Below are 22,367 nucleotides of genomic sequence, written 5' to 3'. Positions count from 1 at the left end.
TCATGTATATGCGCCTCCTGGCAGCGCACTCCACACCTTCTATCTAAACAACCAAACGTCCGCTCCGACGCTACCTTCACGCGTCTTGGTCAAGGCCAAGGTCTTCCTGCGCTGGGACAATGCGGAGTGTGTTGGTGTGTCCCATTCCTCCCCTCCAGCCCTGTACGCAGATAACTGGATCTCCCTTGCTGAGAACACCGAGCTTGATGGCGTTCATGATTCCCCACTTCAAACGGCGGTCAACATCCTCCTGCCATGGCTCCGTCTTGAAATCGGGCTTCTTCTCGGGGAAGTAGAATGGGTAAACGCCGCGGTACAGGTGTGAATACTACTCAAGTTAGCCAAGGGAATCCCTGTGCACTGGAAAAAGCAAAACTTACCCTAGCAGCCATCTCGTTGCGGGTAACCATGATGATAGGGCAGACGGGGCGGTACTTGGAGACGAGGCGGGCGGTGGTACCACTAATGCACGTTAGAATCACAAATGTACAACATGCTAGGAGACTCACCTCGTGGTCAGAACCAAAATGGCGCCAGCGTTCTGCTCGAGACTGGCACTGACGGCAGCCATGGCACAGGTCTCGGTAGTAGGGCATGGGACGGGTGCCAGCTTCCTCAGCTCGTCGAACGCGTTGACGTATGGGATAGCGACCTCGGCGAGCAGGCAGGTCTCGTGCATCATGGTGACGGCCTCGACGGGGTAGTCACCCTTGGCGGTCTCTCCAGACAACATGACACAGTCGGCACCGTCGAGAACAGCGTTACCGACATCGCTGACTTCAGCGCGAGTTGGGCGCGGGTTGTAGGTCATGGACTCGAGCATCTGGGTTGCGCAGATGACGGGCTTTCCGGCAATGTTGCACTTGGTGATCATCATCTTCTGGGCGATGAAGACCTGGCTGGGCGGGATCTCGATACCAAGGTCACCACGAGCGACCATGACACCGTCGGTCTCCCTCAGGATCTCGTCGAAGTTGTTCACACCTTGCTGGTTCTCGACCTTGGCAATGATCTGGATGTCCTTGCCCTCCTCGCCGAGCACCTCACGGATGGCAGTGATGTCGCTGCCACGGCGGATGAACGAGGCGAAGACCATGTCGACCTTGTTCTTGACACCGAACTTGAGATCGGCCTTGTCCTTCTCGGATAGCGGGGGAAGATCAATGTCGGTCTTGGGCAGGTTGACACCCTTCCTCGACGAGATCTTGCCGTTGTTGACACACTTGCACTTGAGTGTCTGGTCGTCTGTGATCTCGAGGACCTCAAATGAGAGGACACCGTCATCGACGTAGATTATGCGACCAGGTGCGATGACCTTGGTGATGTTCTTGTAGTCGACGTACATGTTCTTGTCGTCGCATGCCGTGGCATATTGGTCGTCGGTGGTGATGTTTATGATGGAGCCAGCCTTGATGGGGATGTCGGCATCGCCCACAGTGTTACCAGTTCGGATCTCTGGGCCCTTGGTGTCAAGGGCAATAGCCAGAGGCCGGCCGGGTTGTGTCTTCTCCGCCTCGCGCGCATGGTCGATGACGGACTGGTGGTACTCGTAGGAGCCGTGGGAGAAGTTCATGCGAACGACATTGAGGCCAACTTTGCGGAGGGAGTTGATCTTCTCGGCGGAGTTTGTCTTGGGACCGATGGTGCAGATGATGGAGGTTCTTCGGTACTCCTTGGCAGGTGTGTACTCAGTGTTGAGCTGGCTGAGCCACTCGATCCTGGTCCTGCCGGAGTTGAGGTGGTCTAGACTGTATTGCTGTCAGTAGGTGTTGGAGTTGGATGCTTCTATGTAGAAGCAACTTGTAACGCGTGAAGATATGAGCTCAACTGCTAGAGTTTCTATGAAGAACTGCTGGCGTTCTGTTGTAAGAGAATAATCTGTACGTACGCGTTCGCCATTTCTGCTGATAGTGTTCAGAGAGAGGGCTGTGAAGTGGGAAGACTGAGTCGCTGTCGCGGAGTGCGGGGCCGGTTAGAGAGTCTGTATGAAGGACTCCAATTGAATGCGCGACGGCTGGGGGATGAGAAGAGGAGAGAAGAACAAGCTGCTCTCTGGAAAACGGCGGTCGACGGGTTTATCTTGAGCTGCGACGGGCTAGAAGTTTTGTTGGCTGTTGAGCGTGTTTTGGAGGGGCAGTTAGTAGCGCGCTAGTATGCTGCTTAGTACGTGGGGCTGCTGCACCCTGCGGCGGTTTGGATATGAGAATTGGAAACAGATTGCAGTCAGAAAATGGTCTGGAGACGGTTTGGTTGAATAAGAGTCTTTCGTTATGCGCCGAACCCTGGGCCGACTGCCTGCTGGACACGTCCCATGGTTGACTGTCGTGACGCCCATTTGCTTCTTCCACTCCGCCCACGTTGTCGCCTCATTGCCCTTGAACATCCCGCCCAGATAAGCCAGCCATCCGACGCGTATTTGCAAAGCGATTGAAAAATCTCGGCGCCTGCGCTCTGGGCGTATCCGGCTAGTGGGCGGTTGTGCTGGTGCGCGGCCGGCTGCTGGCGTGTAATGGATTTTTCAGTGGGTTACCCGCGCGGAGATGGTCGAGTCTTGGAGGTTTCATGGGGTCAAGAGCAAGACATCGTCGCGGCAGGCCCTTGTTATATAGCAGGCGCACCTGTCGTAGGGTCCGCTCCTAAATCACCCGCAGCTGCTCCGCATGCTTGCCCGAGGTCAAAGGGAAGGTCCCATTGATGCGACAATACGGTCCAGTTCCATATTAGTGGGGACCGTTCTGCGCATCTGAGCCTGTAGGACATCGCGGACAGTCGCATAGGTAGTCGATAGAGATAGTCCCGCGACGGACATGCCCAGCTATGGGTAGCACCTGAACTCGATCGAATTGATGCACCTGTCACATCGGCTTTCAGACCCTCTACACTAGGGAACCCTGAGGTCGTGTGCCAGCGCAATCACATGCAGACAAGTGACTAAGGAAGGGCACCAGCCACACCTCCACTCTACACCGCATCCCGCATCCTGCACTCAACAACAACACCCACACCCGCCGAACCTCCTGAACCCCAGTCGCCACGCTCTTCCCAAGCAGCCTCACGTAGCCTCACATTCATCCGCCACCTCCCACGTCGCCCATCATGGTCGTATGTCTACTACTCTACTACTGCGTTTGTGGACCACCGAGTCGCATGCTCCGTAACTCACACAAGTAACAGCTCGGCAAAGTCGCACATTACGCCTTCGATGCGGTATTAAGTACGCACCCTCACTTTCGCCCCAGCCATATCCATCGCTAACAGCACCCAGTATCCGCCTTCCTCGCCGGCGTCCGCCGCTCAACTGGCCTCACGTATGTCCCCATCCATCCCTCCTAAGCGCCACCCAACCCACCCCCCCTTCACAACCCCCCCGTTTCGAGCCGCGCAAAACTACAAGATCGGAGCTAAAGCTAAACCCAGACCCAGTGTGAAGCCAGATACTTTCGGCGAAAACCCCAGCGCCCAGAAATGGTTCGAGAGCTACCTCTGGGTCGGCGAGACCGTCATGGACCAAAGCGTGGCCTTCTTTGGTTCCAGTTCCTACTTTGAGCGCAAGCGATAGATGCGTTGTATACCCTTCAGCGACGAAGTCACGGCGACATGTCATCTGCGGATCTGCGGAAGATGAAACGCTATACGAGGCGGGCGACTAGAAGCTCTGGCAGCTGGGGCTGGCTAGATGAGTCGTGGTGCGTTGGGCACAGCTTGGCGATACCTTGTCGGTATGGAAGTTGGATGAAGAGCACGGCGTCGAGTTTCCCTCTCGATTAGCAGGCAGACGGCGTTGGGGCGAAACCATTGTCTATGAGATTACGAATCAAAATTATTCCAACATGCCCTCTCGTCGTTATCAATGAACTCAGGCCTATCTCGCTATCGCTGCGCACTCCATGCAGGGTATCATACGCGTTTATGTATAAATCGAGAGAACAGGCTGATGACCTTACTCTCACGTTCTCCGTTTAAACCTAAAACCAGTCTCCTCATCATCGCTATCGTCGTCCCTTCTGCCAAACCTCCCCTTCTTACTAGCAGGCTGCCCACTCGCAGCGTCAGATCCCCTCTTCTTCCCCCTCTGCGTCTGCGTGCCCTCAAGCTGTGTCTCTACAACCCTCTGCGTCCGCCCACTACTCTTCTGTGTTCGTTGCTCTGGAACCTCCTCGTCGTCCGGTCCGCTGTCTTCCACATTAATTACTTCTTGCTGCGCCTGAGACTGCGTGGTCCGTTTCCGACGAGTGAAGCCACCGACTTCTGGCTCTGACGAATCGTCCGCTGCTGCGTTGCGACCGCGCCGGCTATCGCGTGAACGGAAAGAGGGCTCGGTGTCTTCGAGGAAGAAGGCGTCAGTGAGGCCGAAGCCCTTCTTGGCTGGTGCTTCTTCAAGCGTGACGATGACTTTGTGGGCTTGGACGCCCTGTTCGGCACCACGGCGACGGAACTTCTTAAAGTTCTTGCGACCGTTCCACTCAGCGTTCCAGCGCTCGTTGTTGGTTTGACTTTGATTGCGCGAAGGGCCTCTGTTCTGCCGAGGTAGAACGTCCATCTCTTCTATTTGGGCCAGGTTCTTCAGCTCAGTGATGTCGATACCTTCAAGCGCTTCTCGCAAGCTCTCCTCGTCTGCCTTGCGCCGCTCCTCTTCTTCTTTGATGCGCTTACGAGTATGCTCGCGGATATTGATTTCCTTTTCGGACTTGTCTTTTGCCAAGTTGAGTCGCTCCCGAGCAGCTGCTATAGTGGATGCTCTTTTTACCGGGCCCCCTTCTTCGGGCTCGACAGAAGCCGATGGCGCACGCGTAGCTGCTCTTTGTGCCCTCATTTTGGCGGCCGTCGGGAACAGGGTATCCATCTGCTCTTCTTTCTCGATCGTCTTTCGGGTGTTTGATGGCGGAGAAGCTTGACTTGGTGTACCTGATGTATTGCGTGCTTGCGAAGCTGTCATCGATGGTCCTCGTAGTGGTACAGACTGCTGGACGTCTTCCACTGGAGGATTTTCGACCTTCAGTTTCTTCTTCGGGATGGGTTCGTCATCATCAAAGCCCGTGAAGCGGCTTGTCTTTGGCCGGTGGATGCGCTTTCGTGGGTTGATCTTTGCGGGCTCTTCCGCAGGAGGTTCGTTCTCCTCGGGGGCCTGCGACGGTGCCCTAGATTCAGACATTGGTGTTGGTTGACGCATAGAGCGGCGACTGCTTGTGGCCTCTGGTGGTGCAGTAGCAATCACTTCTGCGGGCGGGCTTTGTATTGAGGCACGGTCCCCTGTGAGAATCGTGTCGAGAAACTCCTTCTGTTCGATTGAGCGCTGCCCAAGTGCCTGATCAACGCCGATCCGAAAGCTCTTGAGCCATTCGTCCTCTGCTAGTACGTTTAAGCGCACCGTTATGACGGGAAGCTTGTCGCCAGGTTTGCCACGTCGCTTCTTTCCTGCCACATTGTGGACGTGATCGACATACTCGTCTACCGTTGTCTCGCCAAGTTGTAGATTGTATAGTAATGCCTTACCGCCTCCACCGGTGACGGGATCCAGCAAACTACTGTGTTGGCTTTCGCTCAGAAACACAAAAGTCAGCCCAGAGAAGACATCTGACCGCGAGGGATCAGGTAGCAACATCTCATGTGGCTGATGAACCGGCTCTTTGTCAATTCCTGGTATGTATTCCTTCTCCGCTGGCCACCATGCATCAAAATCCTCTTCTAGCTTCGAAGGCAGGTAATTGTTTTCTTCGTCGACCGATGGAGCAGCCACAATGAGGACTTTATCAAGGAACTCTGTAGTGACGATGTGTTTGGCTGAAGTCAGACCCGAGAGGACTTTGGGAAGGTTCCGTTTCGCGGATACGACGTGGGTGGTCTTGTCGAATACGAAGTCGGTTGTAGTCTTGATGTCTAGGGTGTGTAGCTGCGCGCTGCGGGCTTTGTTCTCTTTTGATTCCTTCGAAGCATATGTAAAGACGACTGGGCGCCAGACGATCTTGAATGGCGCATAGCTGGCAGCCAATCTGATGGTATGTTCGGTGCCTTTCAGGGTCTCGCGGCTGTATTCTATCGACCCATCGGAGGCCTTCTGGCTCTTCAGAGTAGTTTTCTCGTCGATTGTGACTCCCTGCCTGCAACTCAGATCCGTCACCTCAATCTGTGACCTCTTGTGAAGCTTTGTGCCGTCTTCTGGTGCTGCGTCGTACACCTTCAGCATGACATGCTTGCGTGAGACCGCCTTGTTGTCAATCTTCCAGTTCTTTCCTTGTGGGCCATCTTTATCGTCTGACTTGGTGCGACCGAACAGTTGCTGTGATCTGGGGCGGAGCCAGACGCGCTTGCCTCCGAAGAGGCTCTCGTGCTCCAGGAACCACATTGCGGAGGCGTCGGTACGAGAGGGCTAGAAGATGGGTAGAGGAACGGCGGGTGGGATGCGCATTGTGTGCTCGCGGTGTGACTGCGCGCGCAATGGGCTCGTGTGGTGTTGGCTGTGTTCACGACTCTAGGCTGAAGTGCGCCGAGTCCATGCGCGATGTCGCGGTGTCAGGTGAGACGCTAGCGCTCCTGCTTCCTCTTCACGATCCCAGCAATCGCGATCAGGCATCAGCGTCACACTAAACTACAAAGTCGCTCTTCCAATGCTATTGCACTAAGCTTCGCGTCTTTGCATGGACCACAACAGCGACTTTAGAGCTTCACGATTACAATTATCAACCTGTCCAAGCATCCCCCACCCACCCGCAGCCACCTATTATACTCAATCTCCCATGCCGAAACTCTTCCTGGGCATCTGGAAGATCCCCAGAGACACGTTTCTCACGATGAGCGAGTAGCCATTTATGTGTGACGCGATGAAGGTAAAATGTCCATTAGGATATCTACAGGATTCTGCCAGCAACTCGCGCAACCCAAAACTATGACCCTCTTGGGTATCACAAAACGAACAGCAGACGAGCGATGGACCCAAGAATAACGACAACACAACATATTCTTTCATCCCATTTCATGCCTGCACCTCAGACACAGTCTCCGAAGCTTCCCGCATTGCTTGTTTGGCAGCGGCATTCTTTTCTCTCTCCTGCTGGATTCGCTCAGCGTAAAGACTCTTAGCTCTCATGGTAGGACCCCATTTGTAGATGAAGAAGACCGGGGCGCAGACGAGAGCGGAGATGGCGAACAAGACCCAAGTCGAATTTGTGACACCAAGCTTCTTGTACATCGGACCGGTGTAGAAGGAGCAAATACCAGCAAGGACGTCTCGGGCGAAGCCATTGCCACCGGTGGCTGAAGCGGAATACGTGCCTCCGTACGCGGCAACCATGTAGTCGATCGTGGCAAAGTAGATGGCGAGATTGGCGCATCCGATCAGGACCGCGAAGATGAGGGGCGCGATCCAGGGAAGGGGTGGGCCAGCTACTACAAACGCTGACCCGAATAGGCCAATCGGTAGGAGTAGGACGATCCAGCGGAGGGCTGATAGTCGGCTTTCGGGACTCAGCACTTTCCCGTTGCTGCGCTGCTGATTGTGTTTCCGGATGACGGGTACGTATAGCACTGCTGCTAGCCAGTAGCCGATGAAGAGGGCGAACAGGGCGAGTCCTAGCTGACTAGGAGTGAAGCCCCATCCATCCTTGCCGAACACGTAGCCGTATGACTCGAGGAAACTGAAGATGAGGGCGTCGCTGAATCCACTGAGCAGCGACAGGAAGCCAACGATCGGTTCACAGACTAACATCTTGTATGGTCGACCCATGATCTTGCCGCATTTCTTCAAGTTCAGCTTCTCCGTTTCGGTCGGACCGACGACATTGGCATCTGGGTTCTGCTTGCGTTGCTTCTTGGCTACCTTGTTAAGCATAATTGTCGACCTGGTCTCTGGCACGAAGCAGAAGTGAACGAACTGAACAGTGGCGCCTAGGATAAGCTGGATCCAGAAGTTCCATCGCCAGTGAAGAAATTGCTCGATGGGACCTCCACAGATGCCGCCAATTACTGGAGACAGTTAGCATTCCATTCCTCAGACTTCTACGACATGAGCTCTACACACCTGAACCTAGACAGCTCCACAAGCTGACCCAGAGGATAGGGAGCTGCTGATCTTCGGGATCGAACATGTCCGCAACCATTCCGAGTGTGACGGAGCCGCCGGCAGAGCAGATACCGCCGAGCAGACGCGCAGCCAGCACATGGCCCCAGGACGTACTGGCACCGGCCATGATCTGCCAGATGTTGACGGTGAAGAGGGATATCTGCATAATTGGCCATCGTCCGTACTCCTCGGACCAGGGCGCCCATAGTTCGCACCCAATACCGTACAGGATCAAAAACCATGCCATACCCGCTCTTGCGTTGGTGAAGTGGTTGGTGCCGAGATGGTAGTGCTCGTTGAGCGGCCCAATTGCGTTTGAGTAGACCGCTGCGTTATAGTCTGTCGCCCTGTTAGCCTCGCATGACTAGATGGTTGGCAAGGCCACTTACTCATGCTGGTTTGGCAGAGTCCAACGACAGTCAAAATCGCCCATTTCTTCTTGTTTGAGAACGCATACCCGGTCTTCTCATATGCGTTCACTTCGTTGAGCTCCAGGGGGCCGCTGGGTTGGGCTTGACGGCTGTGTGTCGCGACCATCTCTATCGCATCCGCAGCTTGCTTGTTGCGGGGGCCAGAGCCACCAGAACTGGCGTCGCTGTCGTTCCTAACTTGGGTCGTCATGATTTGGATGTTATCAGTAAGTTCAGTCGTGGAAGTTGAATGGCCTGTAAGACACTGAACTCTAGATAAGGCAGAGTGCAGTCGGCGGTAAATCTGGGAATGTGAAGGTTGAAAGATGGAGAGTGCGGGGAGGCGACAGATCTTATGGCTGGTATGCACGACGGTGGAACTTGGGACGAGAGTCCCAGCTCTGTACTGACAAAGGTCAGCACATATGCAATACACCTCGATGTAGTGGACCCCGTTGACGGAAGCGCGAGACGGCCCGTCCCCTGCTACCATGGTCCTCGAATGCGTCCGCGCACATTTGCTCGCGATTACCAGCATCATTTTCTTCGATTCAATATTAACATATCTCCGCTTTTAAATGGACTCAAGCAGAGACACTACTAGCCTGGAATGGCATCAAAAAACATCTCTCGCAACACTTGCTGCTCGACAGGCGTAAGTTCATGCACACCAACCCCTCCCCAGGAATGAAAGTCTGGTTCGGAACAACGCGGGGAAGCATTACCACTACAACCACTACAATCATGCAGGCACATCACGGGTCGAAACCCCTCGCTCAGAAGTAGCGTACCAGTTTACCATTTCCAGCCATCCTGAGAGGCACGTGAGCAAAACCCTCTCGCGTATGCTCCCCACACTCTGTCTACATCGCTCTCCATTGGCTTGAGCGGATATGCAAGTCACATGAACAATACCTCATCACCACCTCACGATGCTCGGCCTCTCCAGCCGCGCATGTGATTCTCAGGACCAGTCGAACACATCGTCCCCCTCATTACTACCATCATCGCTCCACTCCCACTCTTCGTTACCCCACGGCCGCAATGGTGTCCAGCTAATACCCCTTTTGCACTCAAACTCGCGCTGTAGAACACGGAAGTGCGCGTCCATCTCTGCCCTCAACTGCATAAGTGCCGCGTTCTCTTCGGCACGGGATGTCGAGGTTATCTGGGTCGTATGGTTGCGTATCTCATCTTCGCTGATGGGTTTGAAGAGATGTACCAGTGTCCGGGATTCGACTGGGGAACGAGAAGTGGAGTCGTAGCTATGGGGTGTGAGTGTGATGGATGGCTTGCCGTCCTGTTCCATCTCGAGCGTTCTTGTGTCTGGCATGGGAGCACTCCTCTCGCTTGGGTTCATATACTTTGCATAGTCGTAGGCCATCTCCAAGTTCATAGAAGAGTCGCTATTTACCACTTTGGTACTGACAGCGCCCCGTGTGGCTTCGTGCTGCGAATCTTGGCGTTGCGTTGACATAGCGGCGCTGATACTTAGCTAATACCAGCCTGAAATGAAGAGTTGTGTCACTTCTATACGCACTACAAACGCGAAAATTGAAACGTCACAAGCAAGCAGTCAGTCGCATGTCTCTCTGTTCGGAGACAAACGCTCATTGTTCGGTGATCAGCAAACGACCAACAATGAGTGGTGTCAAAGGATTTGCCACGAGACTTCACAGTGCACGAGTTGTCTAGATGCGCAATGATGTTCGTGTCATGTATTGTTTCCACTGATGGCGACGACATGCGTATGCACCAGTCGCAGACGTTGCTCCTACTGTGCGACGATGTTCACCAGTGTCCTACCCCATCGAGTAGCAGAGTCCTTCCACTTTGACCACAGTAGACAATAAGATGGGCATACTAATGATCAAGATAATCCTTCCCCGAAACTCCGACTCCTCAATCAGCACCGAGCCTTGAATGGTGCGGGCGGACGTCCGCTCGTGAAGTGAGAGCCTGTATGTGTTTGTGATTAGCGTGAGTCTGCCAGGAAAGGAAGTATATGCATACCACATAAGCCGCCGTTTCAATGCACACCCGGGATGTGACACAGTTCATGCCGATCCCATAGCCTCCCACCATTGCTGGTGAGCAGAGCAGACCTTGACAAAGTATCTGTCAAGCTCGGCGCGCTGCATAACCATGAGCTCGCGCTCAGGTGCCACCTTCTCAAGATCCATCTCATGCTCCATGGCGCGTATGAGCAAGATATTCTTCTTGGCTTCGTGATCGAGAGGAGCGCAGTACTTGGTGTTGTTAGTGGTAGCGACAGGCGTAGGTTGAATGCTAGACGTGGTAGACTTCTTGGCAATGCACGCATCAAGTAGCTCTTGCTGCACGCGTAGGCCCTAGAATATGTTAGTGGACATGCATTGTACAGATGTGTTGATACTCACTTGTTCAGCGTGATCGATACCGGTCTCTGACATAGCAACCTTCCAGGCCAAAGCCTCGCTCGTGGCGTTGTCTTGTTCCTCAACGACCTTGACTGGCGCCTCGAACACTTTCGCGTTCGGATTCAGGTCTAGCGAGCTGAGCTGTTTGTGAGCTTGGACTAGGTCGTCGGTCTTGGTCCTCAAATGAGGAGGTATCGACTTCTTGCGACTAGCCTCAGGTCGAGTCGAGGCCTTTGCAGCGGCTGCTGGAGCATCTTCGGTCATTGCCTTCTCCATCCTGAGCTCCCATGCAGAGAGTTGACTCTTTACGGGTGAAACTGAGCGTGTGGAAGCCTTTGATGCGACTGGCGTCTCTGGACGGCGATGGTATGGCGCAGACATGAGCTCCATCGTGCCCTTGGGAGGACCTGCGACGCGTGCGACTGGCTTCGTCACAGCTAGCTTGGGCCTAGAGATTTGAACGTTTTCTTTGACAGGCTCTGCCGGAGGTGAGGGAGAGCCAGAGCCTCGCACCAGGTCACGAGGGTAACCTGTACTGCGTGGAGCTGGAGCAGGCCACGCACCGATCCCAAGACCTAGAGATTTACCGTTTGTAGACATTGACGCAGGCAGCTGGCTGTGTTGTTGTGCTGCAGCAAGCATCTTCGCTTCCTTTCGAAAGGACTTGCTACGGCGGTCATGTTCCGGGTCACGGTTGAACCGAGGATCTGGAAGATCTCCGGGCCTGGCGATGCAATCAGGATCTGGTGTCCCTATTCACTAAGTCAGCGATGTCTTATGTGTGCTCATGTATGGGCATACATACACGTCTCAGCCTCCGGGGGCGGTGCAGGGAAGGCATCCCATACAAAGGCCGGGGCCGCGCTCACTGTACATCAGTCAGCGTTTCCATACCAACATAGCAGCAGATTGACCTGCAGCGTCATCGAGAAAGCTCACCTGTATTCTTGGGCGTGAGGAACGGCATGCTCACTTTGCGAGCACGAGCGCTAGGAGATACTAAGTTCGCGGATGTTGAGACAAGGTTGGAAGAAGAAGTGCGGCCAAGGTTGTTGACGAGGCAGCCGACTAGCTCTTGCCGCCGATCGGATTCGAGGTGAGCGCGACTTCCCGAAGCGGAAGCAGCAGCCTGGAGCACCAGCAGCTGGAACCTTTGCTGGGTGACCACGAAATGACGTTGGCTTGCTAATCGAAAGACCACCAGGTAGGAGCGAGACTCAACTCAACTAAGAGGCTTACTCGAATGGAATAGTAGCTATGCGATGGAAACTTGGAATATTGCTGTACGTGGAAAAACTATGCTCCAAAAAGCGAGATGACAAGATGATCTGAAGACTAGAGAATGGAAGAGGAGGCAGGACTGGGAAGAGCAAAGCCACGTCACGGGGCAACTGGGTCTCTCACCTCGCTCGGGAGGAACATCGCATGATTGACATCGCAGAATATTTCCAATCAGAGAGATGCTCTTGCGAGTTACTAGAGTGTTGCAGATATAGAGTAATAAAAAGACCTTCTTCTTCTTATCGACCCGAGCGGAGGCCATGAATGAGAGTGATTGAAGACGACGAGGGAGATTCGTCGCAATGCTCAAAAGCTGCGCCCGCGATCCTACGAACGAAGAAGAACATGCGCCTTACTCTACGGGCTACGTGGTCATCCAGACACGCATGTAGCTCTTCTCTTGATGATGTGCCCGGCGAGGTTTGTGCTGCCTCAGAAATGGTGCCACTAAGAACCGGCCGCTAACCAATTTCATCGTTGATGACTACTACTATCCCACGTGAGACCGCGACAAGCGGAGATCTATTTCTACATCCGATCGTCGTGCACACAGGTTCGTTGGGCTTTGAGATTTCGCGTAGGCATCGTTCGACGGTTCAGGGAACGCAATCGCTCCTGCGCACCGTACTCACGCCCTGAGTTTGCTTGCTTAACCACCTGCAGCGGCTGTTGCGCGTGGTAAGCTGCTCAAGGCTGCGAAAGCACGCACACTGGGTCTCCACGACCAGCTTCACTCACTTTCCTTTCTTCATCATTCTTTCATTTAACGAGTCGCTACCTTGATTGGTAATAGGTGGATCAAACTGCACCTGCCACAATAGAGCAGCCTCGCACTTTCTTCGGTTGCGGCGAGGGAAACTTGCTCTCCCCAATCCGAACTCGCCATTTTCGCACTTCTCTCAAAAGTCATCAACTTCTTCCGCAAAATGGCGGGAAAAGTCACTTACTCACGGCGCCCAAATAAACGCCGCGCACCTCACGACCGCGATCCAGCAGATGAGAACGACGACCGTCACAAGCGGAGTAAAACGCATACCGAGCCAAATGGATCGCGGCTACCGACACCACCCTCAAGCCGACGAGGAAAGAAATCCTGGTTCAACGGTCCCGTCTCCATTCCTGATGACGACATGAACCCTCCGCGCTCCATCTTCGATAAGGTTCTCGAAAACAAGAAGCACCAAGCCCCAAAGCCGCATCAGCGCAGTGTACAGGGTGACCGTGAGAACTTCAAAGGCCTTATGAAAACAGGGCACAAGTCTAGAGAACAAAATGGCTGGGCGAGGAACGGCTCTCTGCCAACGCCACCAGCGGAGGCCCAGAAGAAAGCCCACCAGCAAGCACGGCGAGATGAGAATCTCGCGCGGTACAAGGGAATCACTCACAGGAGCGAGCCGGCGACACTCAAGTCGTCACCCACGGCGCCAAACCAGACATCGCGGCTCTTCGAGCGGGTCATTAAAAATGAGCAGCCGAAAGCACTGTACCAGCCGAAGACATACAAAACTGAGGAGATTGCAGCACCACGGCGAACTATAATGGGGGAACGTCTGTCTAGAAGCTCAGACCAAGCCCGCAAGTATGTCTCAGATAACACTCACCTTATGTATAGAACTGACTGTAGCAGATTCAAAACGAACCAGACCGACTCGCCTCTCCTGCAGCTCCCCGAAAACGTGAGGAATCTCATCTACACGTACACACTTGGTGGTAAGACTATCAACATCGGCTACCAGACCTATCACCTTACCTTTGATCCTACAAAGCCCAAGAAGGTAAAGCGGGTTACACCCATCTTCAAGTATCAGTGCACAGTATACGATGGTACTCAGAATCCCTTTAAGACGATATCTCAGCCCTGGGTCAAGAGGCCCACGGTTTTTACCTTGCTCAATGGTGTCTGCCGTCAGATGTACCAGGAAACAGCGACGCTGCCTTACAGGCTCAACCTGATCGCCTTTGGCTCGTATAGCATCATGTTCAATTTCTTGTTCATGGAGGACCGCCTGCGTCGCGAGCATCTCGATGCCTTCACGGAGCTTTTACTACCGGACCAGCTACCCGGGTCAAATGCACTCGCCCACTTGAGCAACGTCAGCAAGGTGTATCTAGGAGTCACACAGGAGGGAAAGCCTAAGGGGTGGTACCGTGTAGTGCGTACTCAAGGCGAGAAGCCGAGACTTGCAAGAGTCATGAAGTAGTGTGAGGCATGCATGGTAGCATGAATGTGCACATGTGGGCTTGAAAGGAGTTTCGGTGCGACTGTATGGCATTTTTGTTTATCAGTTGCATGATACCCGGTATGGCAACGACGTTATGATCCAGCTACACGCCGCCATCTCATGGGCGAGGCCAGTATCCATCTGGTAGCTTGAAATAGATTCTCAGAACAGAGGCGATTATCTGCATGGACAATTGCGTTGCTTCTTTCCTTTTTTGTACACGTATAGAGTGTTGAGTCAGTTGGGTGTAAGTCTGACATGTGAAAGAGGCGCCAGCTGTAAGCCGGTCGGTGCCTGTGCGAATGGCCACGACTGACTGTGTCACACCCTTATTCTTTTTGAGGGTGCATTGTCTTATGCATAGAGCCTCGTGGACTCACAAGATCGAAGATGGCGGTCAAAACAGGTAGGGATGGCTGCCCCACGTCTGCAGCTTTCTCCAGATCTGCCGTCTGCAGCGCGGGATCGCGATTTCGGACGAGCAGCTATTCGCGGCGCTACATGGCCTTTTTGAACTAATGCTGCGTGCCCACAGTTCACAATTAAGGGCTCTTGGGAGTCGAGCACAGCAACAGGTGGTCAGAGGACACTCGGCCTTTGATACCAGCTACACGTAAGACACATGATCCATGGCTGCATGTGCAGTAGTCTGCCAACATTGGACCTGCAGGTACAGGTGGAAGATGCGTGTCGTATCAGCGTCGGTTGATGACTACTGCCGACGCGACACCTTCGCCGGCTTTGTTTAGTTGATCCTTGCCGATGACGATGTACCATGCGCATGTCCCCACGCTCCCTAGCATGCGCTGCACGCATCGAATACTTCAAAGGCGTTAATGCCGACCCTTCTCGCGCTCGTTTCGTCGTCCGGCGACAACATTGCACAAGTATTGAAGCGGCAAGCCTGTGACGCACCTTCCGCGACTTGCGCGACCGAGGCGCATGACCACCCGCAGTTGACCATCTCCGGCCACCCTACACCGCGTCTTCTCGAAAAGCACTATTACTAGGCTACAGACTCCCTCGACCGTCACGGACTCCCTGGAAATCAACTCCCCTACTTCGACACCACCGCACGCTGCCTTCACGACCACTCGATCTACCGATCCTCCTACCACCGGCTAAGCCACGCTTCGTAGGATTCGCGCATGGCGTGTACCGGCGCTCGATGTCATTGCTGTCTGACACCATCTTTACAGGCGGCAGTACGCGACTGCACGTAAGAGGAGGACAACATGGGCAGAAATCCATAAGGAAGAGCAAAAGCCATGGTGGCTTCCTCGGACCCCTGGTGCAGCTGGCCAGAAATCCGTTGGGGACTCTGGGCGACCCAGCAGGCGATTACCATGTTCCTGAATTAGCCGTGGATGCTGCGGAAGCAAATCGTAGGCAGGTCCTGTACCTGCACATGAAAGACGTGGGTCCCTCAGATTGGTGGTGCCCTTTCACATGCTGACGAGATCGCCACGCAGGCCGAGACATACGACCAATGGAAAGCCGCCGCGACCGAGCTCGATATCCTAGAAGGAAACGAAGCCTGGAAAGAAGAGGACGACACTCCGGAATACAATGTGGATCTGGTTGCTGCCCGGCTGAAAGAGCTGGACGATGCTCGCATGAGCTGCGACGTGAAGAGGATGCTGTTCCTGATCAGGACCACCCTCACACGCGGATTGGGCGACATGGGCGACCTGCGTCTGTACAAGCACTCGCACATTGGAACCAAGCGTCTGATCGAGAGGTACATCGAGTCGGCTCAGCAAACCATGGCCGCTCTGCTGGACGTCTCAGAGAAGCAGGGAGACCAGTGTCCTATCGAGCCGCGGCGGCTGGTCGACCAACTGCTTCAAACACGCCAATCATTCGGTAGGAGCGCATTGTTACTCTCAGGCGGTGGAACCTTTGGGATGAACCACATCGGTGTCGTCAAGGGTCTTTGGGACGCTCGTCTTCTCCCACGCATCATATCGGGAGCCTCTGCAGGAAGCATTGTCAGTGCGGTCCTATGCGCAAAGACCGATGCAGAGATCCCGGAGGTTATGCACCAATTTTGCTTTGGAGACTTGAACGTATTTGAAAGCCCGGATCACCCAGAAGGCATGATCAACAAAGCAATGCGCTTGATGAAGTCTGGAGCTCTTTTTGACATTGCACATCTCATGAGAGTTATGCGTGATCTGCTCGGCGATTTGACCTTTCAAGAAGCATACAACCGGACTCGACGTATCTTGAACATTCCCGTTTCGACTTCGTCGCTCTACGAACTGCCCAGACTCTTGAATTACATCACAGCGCCGAACGTGATGATCTGGTCTGCAGTGTAAGTAGAAGGAACACATAAAACTTTGTGTTCATGCTAACTCTACGTAGATGCACGTCTTGCTCGGTTCCGCTCGTTTACAAGAAGGCATCTCTGCTGGCCAAGGACCCGAAGACCGGCCTGGAAGTACTTTGGGATCCAAACCCTGACGCGACATGGATCGATGGCTCAGTAGACAACGACTTACCGATGACCCGGTTGGCCGAGATGTTCAACGTGAATCACTTCATTGTCTCGCAGGTCAACCCGCACGTTGTTCCCTTTCTGGCGAAAGAGGAGGAGATTGTCGCTGCAGAAGCCCAAGACGCCGTCACTGGTCCCGGTTGGATGAGTCTCTCAGCTAGTCTTTGCAAGGGTGAGGTAATGCACCGCCTCCAACAGCTAGCGGATACTGGATTCCTCCCAAACCTTGTTACAAAAGGACGTTCGGTGCTCAGCCAGCGATACTCAGGCGACATCAACATCTTCCCCAAGATCAACTACGCGGACTTCCCCAGAGTCTTAAGCAACCCCACGCCCGAGTTCATGGTCGGATGCATGCTGACTGGACAGCGAGCTACATGGCCAAAGCTCTCGCGGATACAAAATCACGTCGCCATTGAGCTCGCCTTGGACGACACGATCCAGAAGCTCAAGGGACGGCTCGTCTTTACACCACAGCAAGACATCAATATCAGGCGGACCAGCTCTCAGGATAACGATCTCGCTCAAAGAAAGCGAGCGAAATCGACGCATAAGATGACGCGCTTCGAGCTCAGGACGGAGCCTCCTAGCCCTGTGCTGCGGAAGTCTGCACCCACCAGTCCTCTCTTGTCTCGCGCAGCCTTGAGAGCGTCCTCACAACCGCTTTCCGTTGCGAAGCAAGCTCAAGGCGCAAACAATGCAAGGCGCCAGTGGACCGAGACCATCCAACTCGATCCCATGTCGTCCACGAACGACACGTCTGACCACGACTATTTCGCCGACCCCGAGTCAGACACTACAGACAGGCTCTCTTCACCCTCGCCTTCTACATCACCCACGTTCACCGGTCCTACCCTCTGGCCTTCAACTCCTCAAGCCACGATGCAAGCCGCCCCACAGCCCACGCTACAGCCCACGCCACAGCCAACTCAAAGTCCGCTCAGTCGTCGTACCAACACGCTGTTCAACCTCACCATGACCTCGGCCGCAAGATCCTCCTCCAATCCAAACGTACCAAGCTCACCAGAGCTGCGGTACAAGCGCCTATTCCATCCCCCAGGGCCTGCTACACCCGATGTCAGTGTAGGCCCACCGATACTGGATGTAGAGCCCATCAACACAACACGTTCCCCGTCTGCCAGTAGACCTGGTAGCCGTCGCGGCAGTGCATCGGGTTTGCCAATTGATCCATCGGGGACTCGCGGCATGCTGCTGCGGAAGAAGAGTTACATGTAGCGTGGGTGGTTGAGCTTGATGTCTTTTTCGCGACTACCATTCTTATACATAGTCTTTCACATTCTGTTCACCCTTTTACCATCTTCACACACCTTTTCTTTTGTTCAACCAGCATGGAGGGCGAACCAGATAAGTCGCCACACGATTCGAAGAGAGTAGACTGGAATACCAACAGCAACAGCACACAAGAGTAGTGATACCCCTTCCGTGTACCGTATCTCTATAAACATACATAAGACGTAGCAGAGACCAGACCATATAGATGATGCTATAAATACAAACCCAACATTACTCGTCGTCATCATCATTACCACTCGCATCAACAGGTCATTACCCCCGCCTGTCGTTACCAACCCGTCACAACATTCATCCATTCGTCGACCCCTCCGTCTCCCTAAAAACCTGCTTAACCTCCTTCCCCCTCCACCGCTCAAACAACTCATACCCAAACACCAACACAATCGGCAAACTCACCATTATCGCCGTCACCCTACGCGACGCGGGTTTGTATTTGGACGGCAGCCTGATGTCGGGTGTGGGCTCGATGAGGCGCGTGGGGTGTTGGCGGTGTGGTGGGGATGGAGGTGCTTGTTGGTTGGAGGGACGGATGCTGGTTGGGTAGGGGTTCGGTGGTATGTGGCGCGTGGATTGTGTGGGCTTGGAGAAGCGTGGGTATGGGTTGGCGGGTGGTGGTGGGGAGATGGGTGAGGGTGCTTTTGTGGGGTGTGAAGGGAGGGGGATTGTTGTTGGGCGTGGAGTGGTGGGAGTCGTAGTCGGTTTTGGAGGAGGAGGCTTCGTGGATGCTGATACTGCTGGTTTCGACGGCGAGGACGCTGGTTTCGTTGTCGGTTCTTGGGTCTGGGGTTGTGGCGGCGCAGTCTTCTTGTCCGTACTCGACGCTACCTTCTCCATAACCTTCGCAGCCTGTGCCTTCTTCAACGTCCCTTTCGCTTGTACCTCCTCTAATATCTTGCTTGTGGACGGCGTAACGGGCGTGGGTTGTGCGGACGCAATTGGCGACTCAGGCGCATCTTTCTTCGCGGCAGGAGTGGCAGCAGGGGCAACCGTCTTTGCGCTTTTCACAACCGTCTTCTTCTCCTTCTTGACTTCCACAAGTTTCGCCTTCCCAGCAGGCTTCGCGGCCACCTTCTTTACAGCCACCTTGCTCGCTTCGACCGCTGGTGTTGCCCCCGCATCCTCGGCTACGACTTTCTTCGGGCGTCCGCGTTTCTTAACCGCTGGGGGTTCGCTTGGTGGAGGTGGTGCCATTGTCGCTGTTCAATTGGCGTGCAGACAGCATGCGCAACGTGTCTGAGAGTGCAGGGAGGGCGAAATGGGCGTTGCGACACGGCGACTAGGGCGGGCGCATTTCGAGGGGTGAAGCGGGAAATTTTGGGCGAGTATGATTTAGGCGGAGATGAGATGCGATGCAGGGATGCGCGCGCATCCAACGGTTCGTAGCGTGTCTGGGGGACAGACGTGACTTTGCTGCATGGCGACTAGTTTGCATGAGGGTAGCTAGGCACTCCATGTGTACTTCATTTCATTCATTCAGATATCTACGTTACAGCATATATAAACTCCATGACACGTATTATACCGGCAATTCCATCCAACACCATCAACGCCTTATCGTACCGCAACTACTTCTGCGCTTCTTCCCTCTTCACTCTGAAGAAGGCCAGCTTGGCGAAACGTCCTAATTGACCCCAGTAGTGCCGACCAGCAGAGTGGTCCATGATTCTCTCTAGTAATCTCACGACCGCCATCCTGACATCCTGTCGGGGATGAAACAAGCCTAGACTAAGATAGAAGAGACCAGCATCTGGGATCACACAGAGCAGCTGCAGAATGGTGTCGTACTGAAGCTGCGAATTCGCCTTGCGCTCAGATTCATTCGCGATTGAAAGTGACTGGGCCATGGACGACAAATCACTCGAAGAAGCATTCGCACTCTCACTAGGTGGTGAACCCGCTTCTTCCACACATCGTGCAAGTGCAAGATAAATGCCCGCAGATTGATCGTGCGTCAATTTCAAGCATCGCAGCTTGTCGTGCTGGTGGCCAATGTCAAGACCGCGGACTGGCCTCTTCTTCCAGTGTCTCGCTAGATCTTGAACGCAGCTGTAGTAACTCCTTGTGTTGCGCCAGCCCTCGATACGGTGTACGTTGGCAGCGAGCTCGCGTAGCTTATGGTTCTCGTCTGGCCAGACGTAGCCATGGCCAGAGACACCATATGCGCCAACATCGGTCTCGTGGGATCCAATGTACAACGCTGAAGCGCCATAGACCGTCTCTTCGAAAGCGGCCGCGATGCGGGTGAACTTGAGCACCCACGAACGCCACTTCGCTCGGATAGCATTCTCGCCGTGACGGTTGGCGATGCTCTCGAGAAGTCTGTCCATAAATTGGGTGTCGCCGGTCGGGTCGACGCCGCCGCCCTTGCCGTCAAAGGCTGGTGGTGCACCTGGCCCATTCAGTGGTAGACCCTGTTGCTGGAAAAACATGGAGCCCTCTGTGGGTGACGCCGTTTCAATGCGATTGCTGATCTTCATGCGACCGGTCGGCAGATCGCAGAGCAGATCCCACCACTCGGGCTTGTAGGAGAATGCAGGATTGGTGACGCCAGCAATGAAGCCAGGTACCTTCAGCAGGTCATCTACTTTGGTAAGATCGGTATATGGGAACGCATGGCGCACGAAGCCACGGAGAATGCCACCAGAGGCCAGGGCACATGCTGCCAGCACGGCTTCGGCGACTTCGCCTGAGGGGCGATTATGTCCGATGAAGATGATGCGCTTCTGTGTGAGGAGAGCGTTGACGAGGACGATGATGGGGTGAGTGAATGCGCCGCTCGTGGTCAGATGTGGGTGTAAAGCGAAGGGCTGTGGCTGCGCCGCGTGAGGCGCGGAGAAGGTTTGGATGAGCTTGATCAAGGAGAAGTCGCCCACAGTCTCTGGACTCAGAGCGGTAGGTATCTTGACGGGGACAGGTATGCCGTTGTAGTTGATCTTGGACTCGAACTCGTGCGTGTCTCGCGGGACGGTGTACGTCTTCTTCCGCGACTGAGGATCTGAAGAGGTTTCGACGGAGTCTCTTGCAGCGTCGAGCTTCTTCCGCTGCCGGACCATGAGCTCAAACTTCTCCACAAACATGTCTTTGGCGTCACTGGCGCCAAGCACGAAGTTCTCCAAGGGAGATAGCCTTGGGAGAAGTGAGAGGTCCATGGCATTGAGGGCGTTGTACAGAGATTCGAGCGTCTCCAGGACAGGTGCTCTGAAGTATTCCTCGAGAGCCAGTAGCAGCAGGGGCTTGTATATATGCAGGAAAGGATGGCGCGTGCATATAGCCATGGCTTTGACGATGGCACCTCTACATAGTGTTAGTCTTGCCAAGTTCATGGAAATGTTATTCCTACCTCTTCACCGTATTGTCCTGCTTGGTGTTGACCAGGTTCAAGACATAGACTAATGGGGGCCCGTCAGGGTCTGGCTCTCCTTCGCTCTCTGTGTCGTCGTCGCCGTCATCGTATTCGTCGTCTTGCTCTTCGGTTCCGGCAGTCGCATCGTCGTCGCCTTCATCTTCCAGGCCCTCTTTCCTCCGCCGTCTCCTCCTCCTGCGCTCTCTCCGTGCCTCGCGCTCCTCCTCTTCGGCTGTGGTGTCCTTGTGCAGGAAGAAGATGGTCCAATCTTGACTGCGCACGTGGGCCTGATCGGGCAACATGAGCTCTGCTAGCATAGTCTCGTCTCCACTGATAGCCGCCGGGTACTGGTGCTCCATGATGGAGCCGCGGTCAATGTCGAACGAGGCGACCAGGATGTACTCGACATGGTTCTCAACTGCGTCGGCGGGATACTGCGAGCGCAACTTGGCGGTTCCTCTGGGAATGGCGGCCATGGAGGACTGGTACGACTCGTCGTGCGAGGACTGGATCGAGTCGTCTTCGTCGCCCTCGCGGAGCATGGGGGGTTGCGGGGAGCGAGCTTTCGGATGGTGGCCATTGCGGGTAGAGGGCGATCGCGAGGGAGGGAACGAGGAGAAGGAGGGCTGGCGCTGCAGGGAAACAGGCTGAGCGGCATTGGGCCCGCTTGGCCGCTGTGCGATTACTTCAGCCATGAGTGTCTCCATCTTCTTCTGTACGGGCACCTGGCGACTCGGATGCTACATTATAGATCGACGGCGCTAGGGGAGCCTAATGTAACCGTCCCGAAACAACATGACGCGCTGTAGCTGGCGGTGATGGGGAGTTGATCTAGCAAG

The 22,367-nt window shown here is 54.5% G+C and overlaps 10 protein-coding genes across 10 annotated transcripts; 3 read left to right on the top strand and 7 right to left on the bottom strand.

Annotated features, from left to right (window-relative positions):
• Positions 1–76: 76 nt before the first annotated feature.
• On the bottom strand, positions 77–1,899 carry J4E92_004988 (uncharacterized protein; the record flags this gene model as incomplete). The annotated part of the gene is made up of 4 exons (XM_051496372.1): positions 77–328; positions 381–462; positions 510–1,748; positions 1,889–1,899. 4 exons carry the CDS (start codon positions 1,897–1,899, stop codon positions 77–79), a joined length of 1,584 nt encoding a protein of 527 aa, XP_051353092.1.
• A 1,197-nt stretch (positions 1,900–3,096) lies between these two features.
• J4E92_004987 (uncharacterized protein) lies at positions 3,097–3,559 on the top strand (the record flags this gene model as incomplete). Its single annotated transcript, XM_051496371.1, has 2 exons — positions 3,097–3,102; positions 3,266–3,559. 2 exons carry the CDS (start codon positions 3,097–3,099, stop codon positions 3,557–3,559), a joined length of 300 nt encoding a protein of 99 aa, XP_051353091.1.
• Positions 3,560–3,946: 387 nt separating this feature from the next.
• On the bottom strand, positions 3,947–6,343 carry J4E92_004986 (uncharacterized protein; the record flags this gene model as incomplete). Its single annotated transcript, XM_051496370.1, has 1 exon — positions 3,947–6,343. One exon carries the CDS (start codon positions 6,341–6,343, stop codon positions 3,947–3,949), a length of 2,397 nt encoding a protein of 798 aa, XP_051353090.1.
• Positions 6,344–6,970: 627 nt separating this feature from the next.
• Positions 6,971–8,677, bottom strand: J4E92_004985 (uncharacterized protein; the record flags this gene model as incomplete). The annotated part of the gene is made up of 3 exons (XM_051496369.1): positions 6,971–7,959; positions 8,015–8,395; positions 8,446–8,677. The coding sequence occupies 3 exons, from the start codon at positions 8,675–8,677 to the stop codon at positions 6,971–6,973; spliced, it is 1,602 nt and encodes a 533-aa protein (XP_051353089.1).
• Positions 8,678–9,430: 753 nt separating this feature from the next.
• Positions 9,431–9,943, bottom strand: J4E92_004984 (uncharacterized protein; the record flags this gene model as incomplete). Its single annotated transcript, XM_051496368.1, has 1 exon — positions 9,431–9,943. The coding sequence occupies one exon, from the start codon at positions 9,941–9,943 to the stop codon at positions 9,431–9,433; it is 513 nt and encodes a 170-aa protein (XP_051353088.1).
• Positions 9,944–10,523: 580 nt separating this feature from the next.
• J4E92_004983 (uncharacterized protein) lies at positions 10,524–11,832 on the bottom strand (the record flags this gene model as incomplete). The annotated part of the gene is made up of 4 exons (XM_051496367.1): positions 10,524–10,817; positions 10,866–11,617; positions 11,671–11,733; positions 11,805–11,832. 4 exons carry the CDS (start codon positions 11,830–11,832, stop codon positions 10,524–10,526), a joined length of 1,137 nt encoding a protein of 378 aa, XP_051353087.1.
• Positions 11,833–13,072: 1,240 nt separating this feature from the next.
• On the top strand, positions 13,073–14,347 carry J4E92_004982 (uncharacterized protein; the record flags this gene model as incomplete). The annotated part of the gene is made up of 2 exons (XM_051496366.1): positions 13,073–13,725; positions 13,774–14,347. 2 exons carry the CDS (start codon positions 13,073–13,075, stop codon positions 14,345–14,347), a joined length of 1,227 nt encoding a protein of 408 aa, XP_051353086.1.
• A 1,388-nt stretch (positions 14,348–15,735) lies between these two features.
• Positions 15,736–18,107, top strand: J4E92_004981 (uncharacterized protein; the record flags this gene model as incomplete). Its single annotated transcript, XM_051496365.1, has 3 exons — positions 15,736–15,753; positions 15,784–16,688; positions 16,739–18,107. The coding sequence occupies 3 exons, from the start codon at positions 15,736–15,738 to the stop codon at positions 18,105–18,107; spliced, it is 2,292 nt and encodes a 763-aa protein (XP_051353085.1).
• Positions 18,108–18,395: 288 nt separating this feature from the next.
• On the bottom strand, positions 18,396–19,376 carry J4E92_004980 (uncharacterized protein; the record flags this gene model as incomplete). Its single annotated transcript, XM_051496364.1, has 2 exons — positions 18,396–18,398; positions 18,918–19,376. The coding sequence occupies 2 exons, from the start codon at positions 19,374–19,376 to the stop codon at positions 18,396–18,398; spliced, it is 462 nt and encodes a 153-aa protein (XP_051353084.1).
• Positions 19,377–19,750: 374 nt separating this feature from the next.
• Positions 19,751–22,235, bottom strand: J4E92_004979 (uncharacterized protein; the record flags this gene model as incomplete). The annotated part of the gene is made up of 2 exons (XM_051496363.1): positions 19,751–21,479; positions 21,526–22,235. The coding sequence occupies 2 exons, from the start codon at positions 22,233–22,235 to the stop codon at positions 19,751–19,753; spliced, it is 2,439 nt and encodes an 812-aa protein (XP_051353083.1).
• Between the last annotated feature and the right edge of the window lie 132 nt (positions 22,236–22,367).

Source organism: Alternaria infectoria, assembly GCF_024043175.1.
Source record: "Alternaria infectoria strain BMP 0036 chromosome Unknown scaffold_7, whole genome shotgun sequence".
Taxonomy (NCBI): Eukaryota; Fungi; Ascomycota; class Dothideomycetes; order Pleosporales; family Pleosporaceae; genus Alternaria; species Alternaria infectoria.
This window is presented reverse-complemented; position numbering and strand designations above follow the sequence as displayed.